Consider the following 13,955-nt stretch of genomic DNA (forward strand, 5'->3'; position numbering starts at 1 on the left):
CATTTCTGTACCACAGGTTCCATGGAAGCTCTGTCCATGTCAGCAACAGTAGCAGTGGCAGCAGCAGGGCCAGGTTCTATGCAAAGTAAACAGCAACTTACTTTACAAACAGGAACAGCAAGCCAGCAACCCAGGATTCTCACAGTGGATTTTTCTGACCAGAGCCGCAGAGCTGAGCCCTGTGGTGCTGCCACTTCAGGATGGGTTTATAGCCTACTGTTGTGTCTCTGATAGGCATGCAACAAGTGTCAATTTCATGAATGAAAGATTGGTAAAACCAGTATGAAGACCCAGAAAGACTTGAAGGTAGATGTTTGTAGTGTATATTGCTTTGTTATTATAGTAATGTTTAATAAATAGTTTTTGATGGGTTGAAAGTTTTTAAAAACTAGAAGCAGAGAAACCATGGAAGTATGTGGAAAAATGAATCTAAGCAGAGTTACATGTACAAAAATATTCATATGGCAAATGTGCTCATTGCTGATGAGATTGTCACCAGTAGAGACTGATGTTAATTGCTACAAGCACATAACTATATCACTTTCCTTCTTTTTTTTTTTTTTTTTGGTTTGTTTTTTTTGAGACAAAGTTTCTCTGTGTAGCTTTGCGCCTTTCCTGGATCTCGCTCTGTAGACCAGGCTGGCCTCAAACTCACAAAGATCCGCCTGCCTCTGCCTTCCAAGTGCTGGGATTAAAGGCGTGCGCCACCACTGCCCAGCATCACTTTCCTTCTTTACTAGTACACTGAAGTGCCCTTCTGTATAAACTCCAGCCTACTTTCCTACTTTCATATGATATGTTTATTTATTTATTATTGTGTGTATAATGTGTGAGTGTGTGTGTGTGTGTGTGTGTGTGTGTGTGTGTATAGGTCAAAGGCCAACTTTGTTGTATCTGTTCTCTCTTTCATCTCTATGTGGGTTCCAGGATTGAACTCAAGTGTTTTACCTGCTGAGCCATCTAACCGACCCCACTGTCCTGCTTCTGACACCTGTTGTATCTGATCCTTGTTACTAAAATAGCTAAGGCCAAGCCTGAGGATTTAGCAGCAGAACATGTTAGATTGGTGTTGCTGCTGTGTCTTAGGAACGCTGACCAAGTGGAGTGGCTCCCATTGCTACCTCCTCCACCTCTCACCCTTGCCACTCAGTTGCATGAAGAGCATGTATAGGTTTTGCTTGGTGCCTTTCCATTAACTCACTTAGAGAACAGGCTGCCCAAGGGTACATAATGCTGTTTTTATATTCTGATTCATTTACTTTTAGCCTGAAGGGCGGAATTCTAAGTATTCTGTACAACAGTTGTCTTTGGAGCCAGTTTGTGCTCTAGCCTCTCTGAGAAGCAAGCTCTAACCAGGCCTGTATCCATCCAGGAGCACTCCACACTTCCGAGGCTGAAGCTACTTCTCAGAGTCTGACTCAGATATATGCCTTGCCTGAAATTCCTCGAGACCAAAATGCTGCCGAGTCCTGGGATAACTTAGAAGCGGTATGTTAAATGGATTTTCTTTTTGGTAACTGAGAGATGTAAAAGTAAGTAATTTCCTCCCTCTTTCTCTTTTTAAAGGACTTAATTGAACTTAGCCATCTGGTCACTGATTTCTCCCTCCTAGTGAATGTAAGTATGTAACCGAGGCTCCAAACTGATCTGTCACTGTCTTTTTGATTAGAATTTTAATAGAAGTCACATGTTTTTAAAATATTTGTTTTTATTTTATGTGTATGACTATTTTGCCTACATGTATGAATGTGCAACACCTATATGTTTGATGCCTACAGGCCAGAAGAGGGCATTGGATGCCATGAAACTGGAGTTACAGATGGTTTTGAGCTACTCTATGGGTGCTAGGAACCAAACTTGGGTCCAATGCAAGAGCAGCAAGTGCTCTTAACTCCTGAGCCTAGATTGCAGTTTAAAAAATGGTATTAAACTGTAAATATGGTCCCTAAATTCTAGAGCAATGTAGTAAATATTATGTAAAAATATTGTAGATTCTCAGCATTGGAGGTCTTACAAGGTTGCATAAAGACATAAATCAAGTCTACTTTCTGCCTGTGGGGATTCCATAGAAGGAATAGGCGGGCTGGAATTCTCAAGCATGATAACTAAATGCAATCTAAGGTATAGAGAGAAGCCTCATCATTTCCAAGAAGAAGCATGTATTCCAGGGAGGGAGGCATGGTTTATGAGACAGCAGCATTAAAGCTATCATAACCAAGCTAGTGTTAACATGAACCTTGAAGAATGAGTAAATGCTCAGAGGGTCTCAAGGGATGCACTTCAGAATAGGTGAACTAGGATAAGACATGGTGAGCTCTATGGACTGTCAAAGAGTACTAAGTGTACCTATTATCCAGAGCCTGTAGTACCAGGGCCAAGCAAGGATTGATGAGGACCAGCTTGTGCTGGTATGAATTTTGGGTTGCTTTGTGAGCCTGAAGGAGCCAGTACAGATGTGTGATCAAGCTGAAGTCCTGCAGTCCAGTTTGCTTTAGGAAGACTGTTATAATGATGAAGAGGAGGTCATGGGGAGGGTGACTAACTAGGAACCAGTTGCAAGAACTTAACCTGTAGGTAGAGTAGTAACATTTACCTATATAATGTAAAGGAATGCTCAGAAGACTTTTTTGAGGATCAACCTGGAGGAAGGTAAAGTCAAAACCAGGAAACTTTAAGGCCTGGATGAATCTGTTGCCATAGATTAGGGAACACATTATGGTTTTGGTAGGAAAGATAGATTTTTCTAAACTGTTTGTTTGTTTGTTTGTTTGTTTTCCCTTGGGAATTATAAAAAGGGATGGTGTGTGAACACACGTGCGGATACCTGTTTGCATGTGTGCAAAGCAGTTTCTGCTTGTGCTCTGGCTAAGTTAGTTCCCTGTTCTTGATCAGGCCGTGAATGGCAACCCAGCTTGTCTGGGTCGTGGCTTCCCTAAGGCCTGGCTTTGAGGTGGGAACTCCTAGAGCATAGCTCCTCAGAACTGGAATGGGGAAGGACTCCAGAGCTTGGTAATCTAGCCTGTACTTTGCCCAAGCTTCTCAGACCACTGCCCTTCTGTCTTTTTAACAGTTATGGGTGCTCAGCCATTCTTTTGAAAGTTGTTGGAGAGGGTAGAAGCTCTTCCTTGTGTAAATTCTGTCATGTAATTTCTCTTGGGCACATTTGTCCTCTGGAGCCACCTGTGGAAGAGTTTGTCTTCTTTCAATGTAGAGGGTTTCAAGGTTTTGAGAGAAATGTTCTTGTTTCTTTGACCTACCCAAACACATTTTCACTTCTTAGAAACTTTCTCCATTTGTAGCTCTCCTGTACCAATGAGTTCTAGACCGTCTGGTATTAGCCTGTTCTTCTTATGTTCTAGCTTATGGATATTTTCTTGAATGGTAATGACTAAAATTGAAAGCAGTAAATTGTTTGAATTATTTCTGATGCCTCTAAGTCAAAAGAAGAAAATATTAGAAGTCTCTAGACCAGCTGTCTTTATGACCTGTTATTATTTTAACAATGGTAGGGAATGATACAAGAGTCTCCAAACACATGTGTTGTTTAAAATCAAGATCTATCCAGTTATTGTAATTACTAATCTCCCACTCTAATGCAGTTCATAAAGTCTTCATATGCATGGTTACATAAATATATGCACTCGCCAAAGCCATCAATCTGCACACTTAAATGTGTTTCAGTACATGTAAAGTATGCATCACTAAAGTTGATTTAAAAAAACAGACTAAAGGTATACTTAGCTCTCCTCAAGACAAATGCATTTCTCTTCCGGTGGGTAGGCATATGAAAGAAAATAAAGTTTGTGGAGAATTGGCAGATGTATGTTCAGTTATGTTATAGAGTAAGCAGGTTGAAACACCAGTCTAAGAAGCACTTATACAGGAAGGTTCTGGCCACACTCACAGCTCCATACAAATGTCCTAGTTATAATCGGCTCTGCAAGGACATGAGGCGCAATGCTGTTTGGCAGAAGCTCAAAGAGAGCCTTGACTGTTATTCCTAGGATGATTGAGTTCTTATGACACATGGCCAAGGATTCACAGAAGCTCCATTTAGGTACAGAGTAAGCAAGGAATGCAGGAGTGACCACATCCTCTGCTGTTGTCACATGGATGTGATTGTATCTGGGCAGCCATGCAGTCAAGGAACTGTCTCTGTATGCACATCTGTGCTATACTCAGAAGGCTGATAATGCCTCTACACTGTGAATGAAATGCCCCAAAGGTATATACTTGGAAGTCATTAGAATATTAGGTATATACATAGTTTGCTTTAAAACAGGATTCACAAAGATAATGAGAGATGACAATATGGCCTAGTAACTCTTAAGTGTATTAATATCTACAGGCCCCTGCTCTGTTTGTACAAGTGCCCCTTTCTTGTGACCAGATCCATTTCTTAGTAGTCAAGGAGAATTTAAAGATCTCTGGGCCAAAAGTTGGACAACACGCTATGCTTACTGCTGGGTCTGTTTTGATTTCTATCTATCTTTTTCTCTGTGGCTTTTGGAATCCAATTTTGTTCTGGATGCATTAGAATAGGGCTGCAGTGGATTCAGTTAGATTTATCCATGCATGGCCTCTATGAGCTTTAGCATGTTATTTGACAGCAGGGTTCTGCAAACCTGATGAGAGGACTACTTCAGACAGCATCCTTCATCCTCTGCCCCCTCTGCTTCAGCTGTTCTGCAGCCATCTTTACATTACCTCTTACCCTTGCCATCAGTGTCCTTCAGTCCCTCCCACTGCAGTGTTCCTGCTTCTCCACCCTGCTTATTGCCTTTGCTAGGCCAAGATAACCATTCTCTGCCTGTGTGGCACATCTCTAGTTCTTTCTGGGCTTTTCTGTTGGTGTGATTGCATATGATTAAGGCTGGACCTTAGGGAGGAAGAAAGGGAACTAGCCGCAGTTTGGGCTTTTGTCGTAAACTCACAGCTCTCTAATTAGAGTCTTATTAGCACACTAATAAGACTATACAACAACCTCTCCAAGGAAGAGCTTTGTTGTTGTAAATTGATTTGAGGGTGAATTTGTTACGTGAACTATTATTTTTGATATGATAACATGAACTATTAATTCATGTTGGGTTGACAAGTGCCCACAGCAAGCATTTAAGGGAAAAAATAATTCCTCATTAGTTTTTAACTCATCTATCCAAGTTGCATTCTTCTCAATAAGTATTAACTTAATAATTCACATTTTCTCCTGAATCTTAAGTGCCCCTATAACTGTTTATACAGATTTAACTATTTTCAGGCCAATAGGACAACCTAATTGAATAGTCCTTAAAGTGTGCCTTACAAATGGCTTAGTTCATTGTTAAAGGGATGCTGAGAACACTTCTAAGTGCCAAAGAGTAAAATGCAAGGCTGGGTATGGGGGTTGAAGACTGTCCAGTGTGGGAAATCTGGGTAGATGAAGACAGAATCAGAAGCAAAGAGGGAAAGTAAGTAGATAGAAACAGAGGCCCTGAGCCACCACTGTTGGGAGAAGCTTGGTTTCGCAGACTGTGGTAATGATATATATGTTCAGCTTGGTCCAGCATACAGAGCTAAGAACTTGGCTCTAAATGCAGTGTAGTTAGGCATTCTCCTGATTGTGATTGACAGCTAACTACAATCATTGTGGATATCATCAAGTCCTTCTTATGCATGAAGTAGAATCTAAAGATATAGACAGTTGGGGGATTGAAGCCAAACTAAAGGAAGAAGCAGCTAGGTCTGTATAATTGAGTGATATCTGTTGATCCCAGGGTAGGGCTTTCTGCCCTCTGGCTTCTCCTATCCCCATGTCTAAACAAGCTTCCCAACGTCTGTAGTACCTACGGTTGTGGGCTACAACCACAGGGCAGATGGACTTATTTTGGGCTGGTAGTTGCACTGATCAATGCATTACAGTTGAAATAATGAGTAATCATAGGGTAGGCATTTTCCTGGTAGTCTTTTCTCCAATTATTCCAAAGGATTTTTGTAGGGAAAAATTAGTTATCTTAATATTCTACTTTAAACTTAAAAAGTCATTGTGGCCGGGCGGTGGTGGCGCACGCCTTTAATCCCAGCACTCGGGAGGCAGAGCCAGGCGAATCTCTGTGAGTTCGAGGCCAGCCTGGGCTACCAAGTGAGTTCCAGGAGAGGTGCAAAGCTACACAGAGAAACCCTGTCTCGGAAAAAAAAAAAAAAAAAAAAAAAGTCATTGTGATGGTTTGAATGAGAAGGGCCCCAGTAGGCTCATTTATTTGAATGTTTAGTTACCAGAGAGTAGAACTCTTTGAAAGGATTAGAAGGGATGGCCTTGTTGGAGGAAGTTTGTCACTGGGGCTGGGCTTTAAGGTGTCAAAGGCCCATGCCAGTTCCATTCTCTGTCTCTTGGCCTACTGATCAGGATGTAGCTCTTAGCTACTTCTCCAGCACCATGGGTGCCACTAAGGTCCTGTCACTGTGCTCCTTGCCATGATGATGGTGGACTAAGCCCCTGAAACTGTAAGCAAGTCCCCAGTTAAATACTTTCCTGTATAAGAGTTGCCTTGGTCAACTTCACAGCAACAGAACAGTGACTAAGACAGCCATAGTGTTGCAGTATCCTAAGTTTTAGGAAGGGGCACAGAAAATATATCTTCCTGAGGTCTGTGATCTCTTGGAGTGTGGACATAGTGATAGCCCTAGCCAACTCCTCCCGCAGCCGAGGGAGAGGAGCTCATTACCCTCTACCTTAGCCTGTAAAGATGGAAAGTTGGTGACAGGCTTTTACTGCAGTGGCTCCTCTGCCAGCACAGATTGTTTGAGGCAAGAGTGGAGGCAGACAGAAGTACTGTCAGGAATACAGGCAAGTAGGATATTACTGGAGCTGGCACTTGTCTCTGTGGCTAAGAAGAAAGCTGACCGGAAGGAGCTTTGCTGTTGTAAAAATGAAAATCTGGTAGGAGACCTGTTATCTGAGAATACCATCACTAGGAACAAGCTCACTAAATTGTTTTGCTGGAAAGATGAGAGGTAGCACTTCTTTGGGAAAACCAGGATGGGTGTTTCTGTTTTCCCATTGTGCTTTGCAGACATCTCATTGTATCCTCCTTTTAACACAATGAAGTAGAAATACCCTTATCTTCATATAGCAGATGAGAGTACTTGGCCCAAGAACATACCAGGGCAGTACTGGGATTTGAACACAGAATATCCTCTCCTAGGTTTTGTGCCAGTCTTATCATGGACAATAGTGACCTTCAAAGTGTGTGAAATGAGAGGCTGCAGAGATGACTCAGCACTTAAGAGCATGCACTGCTCTTGCAGAGGACCTGAGTTCGGTTCCCAGCACCCAAAGCAGGTGGCTCACAACCTCCTATAACTCCAGCTCCAAGAGATCTGATACCCACTAATGTAGTGCACACACACACACACACACACACACACACACACACACACACACCTTCTCAGACTGTATTTCAGGACTGTCAGCCTGTGTGTGGCAGAGCCTGTTGCACGAATCCTAAATGGTCTTATACTAAAACCCAGAGCTAAACTCAGGGTGACAGCTGAAAGATCAGAGAAACAGAGCAGCCACAGCTACCACCTCTTACCTCACCACCTCCTCAGCCTGACAGAGCCTCTGCAAGGATGCACATTTCTGTCTCCTCCCACCTTATATTCCTTTCTTTGCCCAGCCATATCACTTCCTGTCTCAATCTTCCTAGTGCTGGGATTAAAGGTGTGTGGCACCACTGCCTGGCTGTTTCTCTTTTAGACTGGATTAATCTCTTGTAGCCCAGTGTAGCCTTGAATTCACAGAAATCCAGACAGATCTCTGCCTCTACCTCCCGAGTGCTAGGATTAAAGGTGTGTGCCCCCACTGCCTGCCTTCTGTGGCTAACTCTGTGGCTGGCTCTGTCCTCTGACCTTCAGGCAAGCTTTATTTCTTAGATTACAAATATATCAACGCTAGGCCTCAGCAGTTTGTTTCCAGAAACTTTGTAGGTGATCTAGTTTGTACTCAAGTTTGAGAGCCTTGGCTACACTCGTGTGGCAGATTCAAAAGAAAATTGAAAAAAGACGATTTTAGGAATTGTTAGGGATGTCAAGATGGTGGTGGAGAATCCTGGAATGAAGGGCCACCACAAAAGGCCTGGCAAGGAAAGACTATCAATAATGCTAATAGGAAACAGCTGGGGGCTTGTGAGCTGGGTTGTGCTTATGTTCTCACATGAAATGCTGATTGGAATTGGAAGCTTTAGTTACATGAGCCCCAGTCTAAATAGGTTTAGCGTAAAAGACAGTTGAATCACTGTATAAGGGACATTATGTGGAATGAAAGAGAAGTTCTTCTATGTTTTTCTGCAAGGAAATGAAAGAAATTGCCTGTGCCCTAATGGTCATAGTGATCACATGGGTTTCTCCATTGGTTAGGACCTATCCTACTTCACCACCAACATGGTCGTATATTATGGTATATAACTATCTATCTAATAACTAACTATATATAATGTATATATACACACATCTATATGTGTACACATATATACCTACAAAAAAACTAAATAAAGTTGATCTTAATGAGATCCTGGTTCCAGGGTAAGGATAGAGTGCTTGCGCCTGAGGTGTCAGAGCAGAGCTCAGTAGCCACTCATGAGTGACACTGGGGTGGTTTCGCACATTAGAGAGGAAATGGCAGTCTCCAGCTCCACCATTCATCCATCAGGGATCCCTGGAGTCACGATCGCTGCTGCGTCACAACAGGTGTTGCTGTTTGGGGGAGACTACTATATTAATATTGTTGATCTGAACTATCCTAACTTGGACTATATAGTGTGTAGTAAAAAGGTGTAAAACTCAAGACAACAGATTCTTTCATTACTCCCCATTGCATATCAAAAGTGCAAAGATTCCATGCTGGATTACACCGCATTGTAGTCCCATTCATACACAAGAACAATTTTTATTTGTTAGATCAGTGACATTTTACTCCTAAAGTAAATTTGATTTAAAGAAAAATCTCCAAAGAAGGTAAGTTATGGACTTTGTTTGAATTTGTTTTCCTTTTTTTGCTATCAAACCCAACATGACGTGTAAATGCTTATTTGAATTTTTTTTCCTCCTACAAAGTAGGTTCATGTGGAGAATAATATGTTTGTATGTTTGAATGAATTCTAGTGTGAGGTGCTTTTTGCTATGAAGGTACCACCCTTCTATTACCCAATCATTAAGTCCCCCTCTTTTTTCGTGAAAGTGAATTTGTACTTTCTACGTGGTTTATCAGATGCTATTAATGAACCACTATTAAGACTGCAAGGCTGCAGTACCCGGGGGCCTGATTACAGGAATTAAAATAGTGTGTGTTGGCTTCCCACTGCTCCCCAGCAGGACCGCTCACTCATAATTCCTTTGCATCCAGTCTCAGCAGGAGAAGATTGACAGCATTGCAGACCATGTCAACAGTGCTGCTGTGAATGTTGAAGAGGGAACCAGAAACTTGGGGAAGGTAAGATTCTGCTCCTGCTGACAAATCAATGGTACTCTGGCTCCCAGGAATCTCCAGTATTAACCCAATTGATCTGCTCTCTTCAGTGCTGAGGGAACCAGCAATTAAGGAAATAAGGAAGAAATGACACATAGGTAGTGTAAGAAATCAATGGCTGTAATATTCTACTCCCAGATTCATTCTGTCATGAGAGATTTTTTTTCCCCAAAGAGAATGAACTGTGGTCTCACTCTAGGGCATTTAGTTGTTATGAAGGAATATCTGCGGAGGCCTGGGGAGAAGAGAGAGCAGCGCATTAATCCAGGCAGAGTAAAAGTGAGACTGCAGCAGCACTCAGGAGTGTGACCATCTACTATCCGTATGATGTGATTTTCAGCCCAGGTGCCTAGTGTGGAATAACTCCTGTGCTAAATCACAGCTTTGGTGGGAGCCCGTGGCTGCTGAAACTGTTTAAATAAGCCAGCCAGATAGTGGATTGATTGTTTTGCAAGTAAAATCAATTTGTAGCTGTCCATTCTGGAGCAACCTCCCTTTGTTCTGTGGTCTGGAGCAATGGCAGTACCTGTGGAATACTTTCACACACACATTCCCAAGAATAATCTCTGAGGTTAATTATGAACCCAGAGTTAAAGAGGCATTGCCAGGAGTAATGAGAGGAAAACGCACATCACCACAGGCAGATTTTCTCAACTCAATTTCTAAATTGAATTTTTTTTCTTTTACAGGCTGCAAAGTACAAGCTGGCAGCCCTGCCTGTGGCAGGTGCACTCATCGGAGGAGTGGTGGGGGGTCCCATCGGCCTCCTCGCAGGCTTCAAAGTGGCAGGAATTGCAGCTGCACTTGGTGGTGGGGTATTGGGCTTCACAGGTGGAAAATTGATACAAAGAAGGAAACAGAAAATGATGGAGAAGCTCACTTCCAGCTGTCCAGATCTCCCTAGCCAAAGTGACAAAAAATGCAGTTAAAGCCCACACTTCCAGCTGGTGCCAATGCATCCATCCTAAGGAGCACCTTGCTGCTGTTGAATGCTCAGCTGTTGGAACACAGTATTGGGGAGTGGCTCTTCATGTCCATGTGGTATTGAACCACCATAACCGGATGTATTTGTTTGCTGGCTGTTAATGGAGATGTTAGAGGAGCCTGGGCTTGAGGGTATGTGATGTCTATCGGGTCAGTTTAAAGACTGCCAAAGAGAAAATGTTCTGCCTGGAAATGTGAAAACTGAACCTCTAACTCTAAGGATCTAAGATGTGTGAAATGTGTCGGGCACACGAGGGTCAGTGTATGTGTAAATTATTTCCCCTACAGAGAAGGAACGGAATGTGAATTCTGGAGTCTTTCTGTCAGGCAGGGATGTTGCTGCTACCAAGGGGCCCGGGTGAACTACTTCTGTGCTTGGATCCATCTATATTTTCTGGTGAAGGAAACTAACACTATAAAATGGACAGAGACGCCCACTTTCTCTGGACAATCTCTTCATTGTGACACGGGTGACATCTTTTCTGAAATCTTCCCTCCTTTCCAGCTCAGGAGCACAGAAGCCCGTGTGCTGGATCTGCTGACCCAGCCACAAGCCCAATTGCAGCTGGTGATTCTGAAGGTTCTCTGCTTCTGGGGTGAATTCTACCATCTTGTGAGGATTTTTCTCATAATCTGCCTTTTTATATCATTTCCCATCTCTAGTTACCTGTAATCTCGTAAGTTGAAAAACAAAAATTTAAACATTTCCAACATTTTTTGGGCAAAGGGGAGTACAAGGTCACATCATGGGGCACTTTAGAACTTGAAGGGGCTGGCATTCCTGCCTCAAGGGGTCTGGCTCCTCAGTCTTGTAGCAAGGTTGAGAAGGAGCTTTCTACCTCACTTCCGTTACTGCTGCTGCCCTTTCTCAGGCTATCTCCTGTCCTTCCGTTTTCTCTGCCGCTCTCCCAGTGTTCACACATAACTTCTCTCATGTTCTAAACGGCCAAGATTCAGACCCAGTGAAAGATCTGTGGTGCTAACCCAACAGATAACATGGACAGCGGCCACAGGCCAGTCCAGCTCCACGTCTGTCTCAAACATACAGGTTTGAGATTTAGAGAAAAGGAATTTAAGACTGCAGGCAGCCTCACCCTGCAATCCTAACTCGTCCTAACAGGAAGGAGCCACTGGCCGCCTCATTCTTCAGTCTCCCCTGAGGAGAAAGCACAGTCAGCCAGGAGCATGGGTTCAAGGACCAAAGGGTTTATTCTTTTAAGAGCTGTGTTGAGCCAGGCCGTGGTGGTGCACATGCCTTTAATCCCAGCACTCAGGAGGCAGGGGCAGGCAGATCTCTTTGAGTTCAAGGCCAGCCTGGGCTACAGAGTGAATTCCAGGACAGGCTTCAAAGCTACAGAGAAACCATCTCAAAAAACAAAAAACAAAAAAAAAAAAAAAAAAAAAAAAAAAAGCTGTGTTGTTGATGTTTGACCTCTATTAATTGCTACTTTTCCTTCTGTGTTGCAAGATCCTTCCCTTTGATGCTTTTGAGTCTTACTGATGCATTCATTCCTATGAAACGAAACACTACATCATATTAAACTATTAGGAGGTATCAAGTATTTGTTATCTGCTGACTTAAGACTTTAATATCGCCCTCCCCCCAAAAAAGGAAGTACTTGAGTAAGTGTCAGATTCTGAGTCACTGACACTGGGAACTAAGTATTTGGAGTAATGTTTTTAACTTCATCCTTTGTTCTCTGTTTCTTGCTGCTCCTTTAAGGTGGGCATGTCAGACCTGAGCAGGAGGCAGAACTCATCCAGATTTTATTTAAAACAAGATGCTTTTTAAATTTTGCTTTTCAAGATGGTTTCTCCTATGTAGCCCTGGCTGTCTTGGAACTCACTCTATAGATCAGGTTGGCCTTGAACTCAGAGATGCACCTGCCTATGCCTTGGAGGGCTGGGATTAAAGGCACACGTTGCCACCGCCTGACTAAAACTAGATTCTGGAACCTCCACGGGTAATTCTGATACAGCCAGTCCAGCCTGCTTAGCTGGAATTATAAGAATAGCAATGTTGTTTCATTGTTTAATCTCCCACGTTCACCTCATCTTCCTCATGGCTTAATACTCATCCCGCCAGTCCCTAGAGGGCCACTCAGTCAATGTGCCATAACAGCCATAGCACAGAGGACCTAGAAGAACCAGGATGAGGCTTGCCTTTGAAACCCACGTCGTCTTGGGGACTTTGCACTTTTACTGAGCCACTGTGGGAACTGTTGACATGATCATGAACTGTCAGTACTGGGCTTTTGACTCTAGCCGTCTAAATGCTTAAGGAAGTTCCAGTCTTCTTAAATTTTTATACTTTAAAGTTACTTAGAAATTGTACTTCATTTCCCTACAATTGAACCTAATAGCTAACTTTTTGTGGAAATTGCTTAGAAGTGTTTAATCAACTATAAATGATATAAAGTACTTAAAAGTATAAATTAGTCAATATGACACAGAAGTGATCTTAAAATTGGACTTAATATGCCCCATAGTGTCAAGTTAAATTTATCTTCTCTATGATTTATGTCTTATTTTTATTTCAACCAGTTAAAAAGGACCACTTTAATTAAGCTTATAAAAGTTGTTAAGACTCATTTCAGTAATGGCAGCACTTCTAAAGACTTTTTGATGTTATAATCGGAGAATTTCTCTGAAATTTTGGTGTAACACACAGTAAAAAAAAGTATTAAAATTGAACATATATACATGAAAAATGTTTATCATTATGTGCAATACATTTTGATATTTTGTTTTTCAACATACTAATTTCAATCTACTAAACCAATTGCTGCCTGCAGTTTTCAGAAAACATCCTTCCCTACAGACAGAAGAACTGGTGTTTCCCAAGCAGTTAGCCAGGCACTTTACCAGGCATTTATGGAGAGGGTAACTGGGCCTCAGAGGAATTGAGTAACATGTAGAGTCATTCAATTCCAGAGGAAGCTGGGATGGGACTGGGTGTGTGTTGATGCTCAGTCTCTCTTGGTTATGCTCTGCCACCTCTCCCGAAGCCTACAAAGCCAGCTGTGAACAACCCATGCTGGTCATTTGCTTCTTTGTCTTCTGGTGCCTCATCAGGTGTCCACAGCCTGCTTTTAACTGTGGCCATGGCAGGACACAGCCCTGTACTGTTCCTCAAGTATAAAATGAAGAGCGCCACTATCCTGCCTCACCCTCTACACATTGGTTTATATCATAGGTTATGATCATTGTTTAACGTGTTTTATATAATTAAAAATAATCATTAGTACTTTTTCTTAAGACAAATCTCTCATAGCTTTTAGAATCAATTAATCATCACCCTTTACATGATGCCCCTGGGAAGCCATGCACACACGGTAGGGTGCTGGGGACACTTAGGCTGTTTCTGAACATCTGGGAAGCCATGCACACACAGTAGGGTGCTGGGAACACTTAGGCTGTTTCTGAACATCTGCTTTTGGATTTGCCACCAAAGAATTGCACATCAAAT

The 13,955-nt window shown here is 42.4% G+C and overlaps 1 protein-coding gene across 4 annotated transcripts in view; it reads left to right on the forward strand.

Annotated features, from left to right (window-relative positions):
• Stx17 (syntaxin 17) overlaps window positions 1-13,197 on the forward strand; it is a 57,637-nt gene extending 44,440 nt beyond the window's left edge. For all 4 annotated transcript variants that reach the window (XM_059254327.1, XM_059254329.1, XM_059254326.1 and 1 more), the window contains exons 5-8: window positions 1,373-1,488; window positions 1,567-1,617; window positions 9,380-9,466; window positions 10,192-13,197. In XM_059254327.1, the coding sequence (XP_059110310.1) occupies window positions 1,373-1,488; window positions 1,567-1,617; window positions 9,380-9,466; window positions 10,192-10,431 (494 nt within the window). In that variant the 3' untranslated portion in view covers window positions 10,432-13,197. The remainder of the gene's footprint in view (window positions 1-1,372; window positions 1,489-1,566; window positions 1,618-9,379; window positions 9,467-10,191) is intronic.
• The last annotated feature ends 758 nt before the right edge of the window (window positions 13,198-13,955 follow it).

The sequence above is a fragment of the Peromyscus eremicus genome, chromosome 2 (genome assembly GCF_949786415.1).
Source record: "Peromyscus eremicus chromosome 2, PerEre_H2_v1, whole genome shotgun sequence".
NCBI lineage: Eukaryota > Metazoa > Chordata > Mammalia > Rodentia > Cricetidae > Peromyscus > Peromyscus eremicus.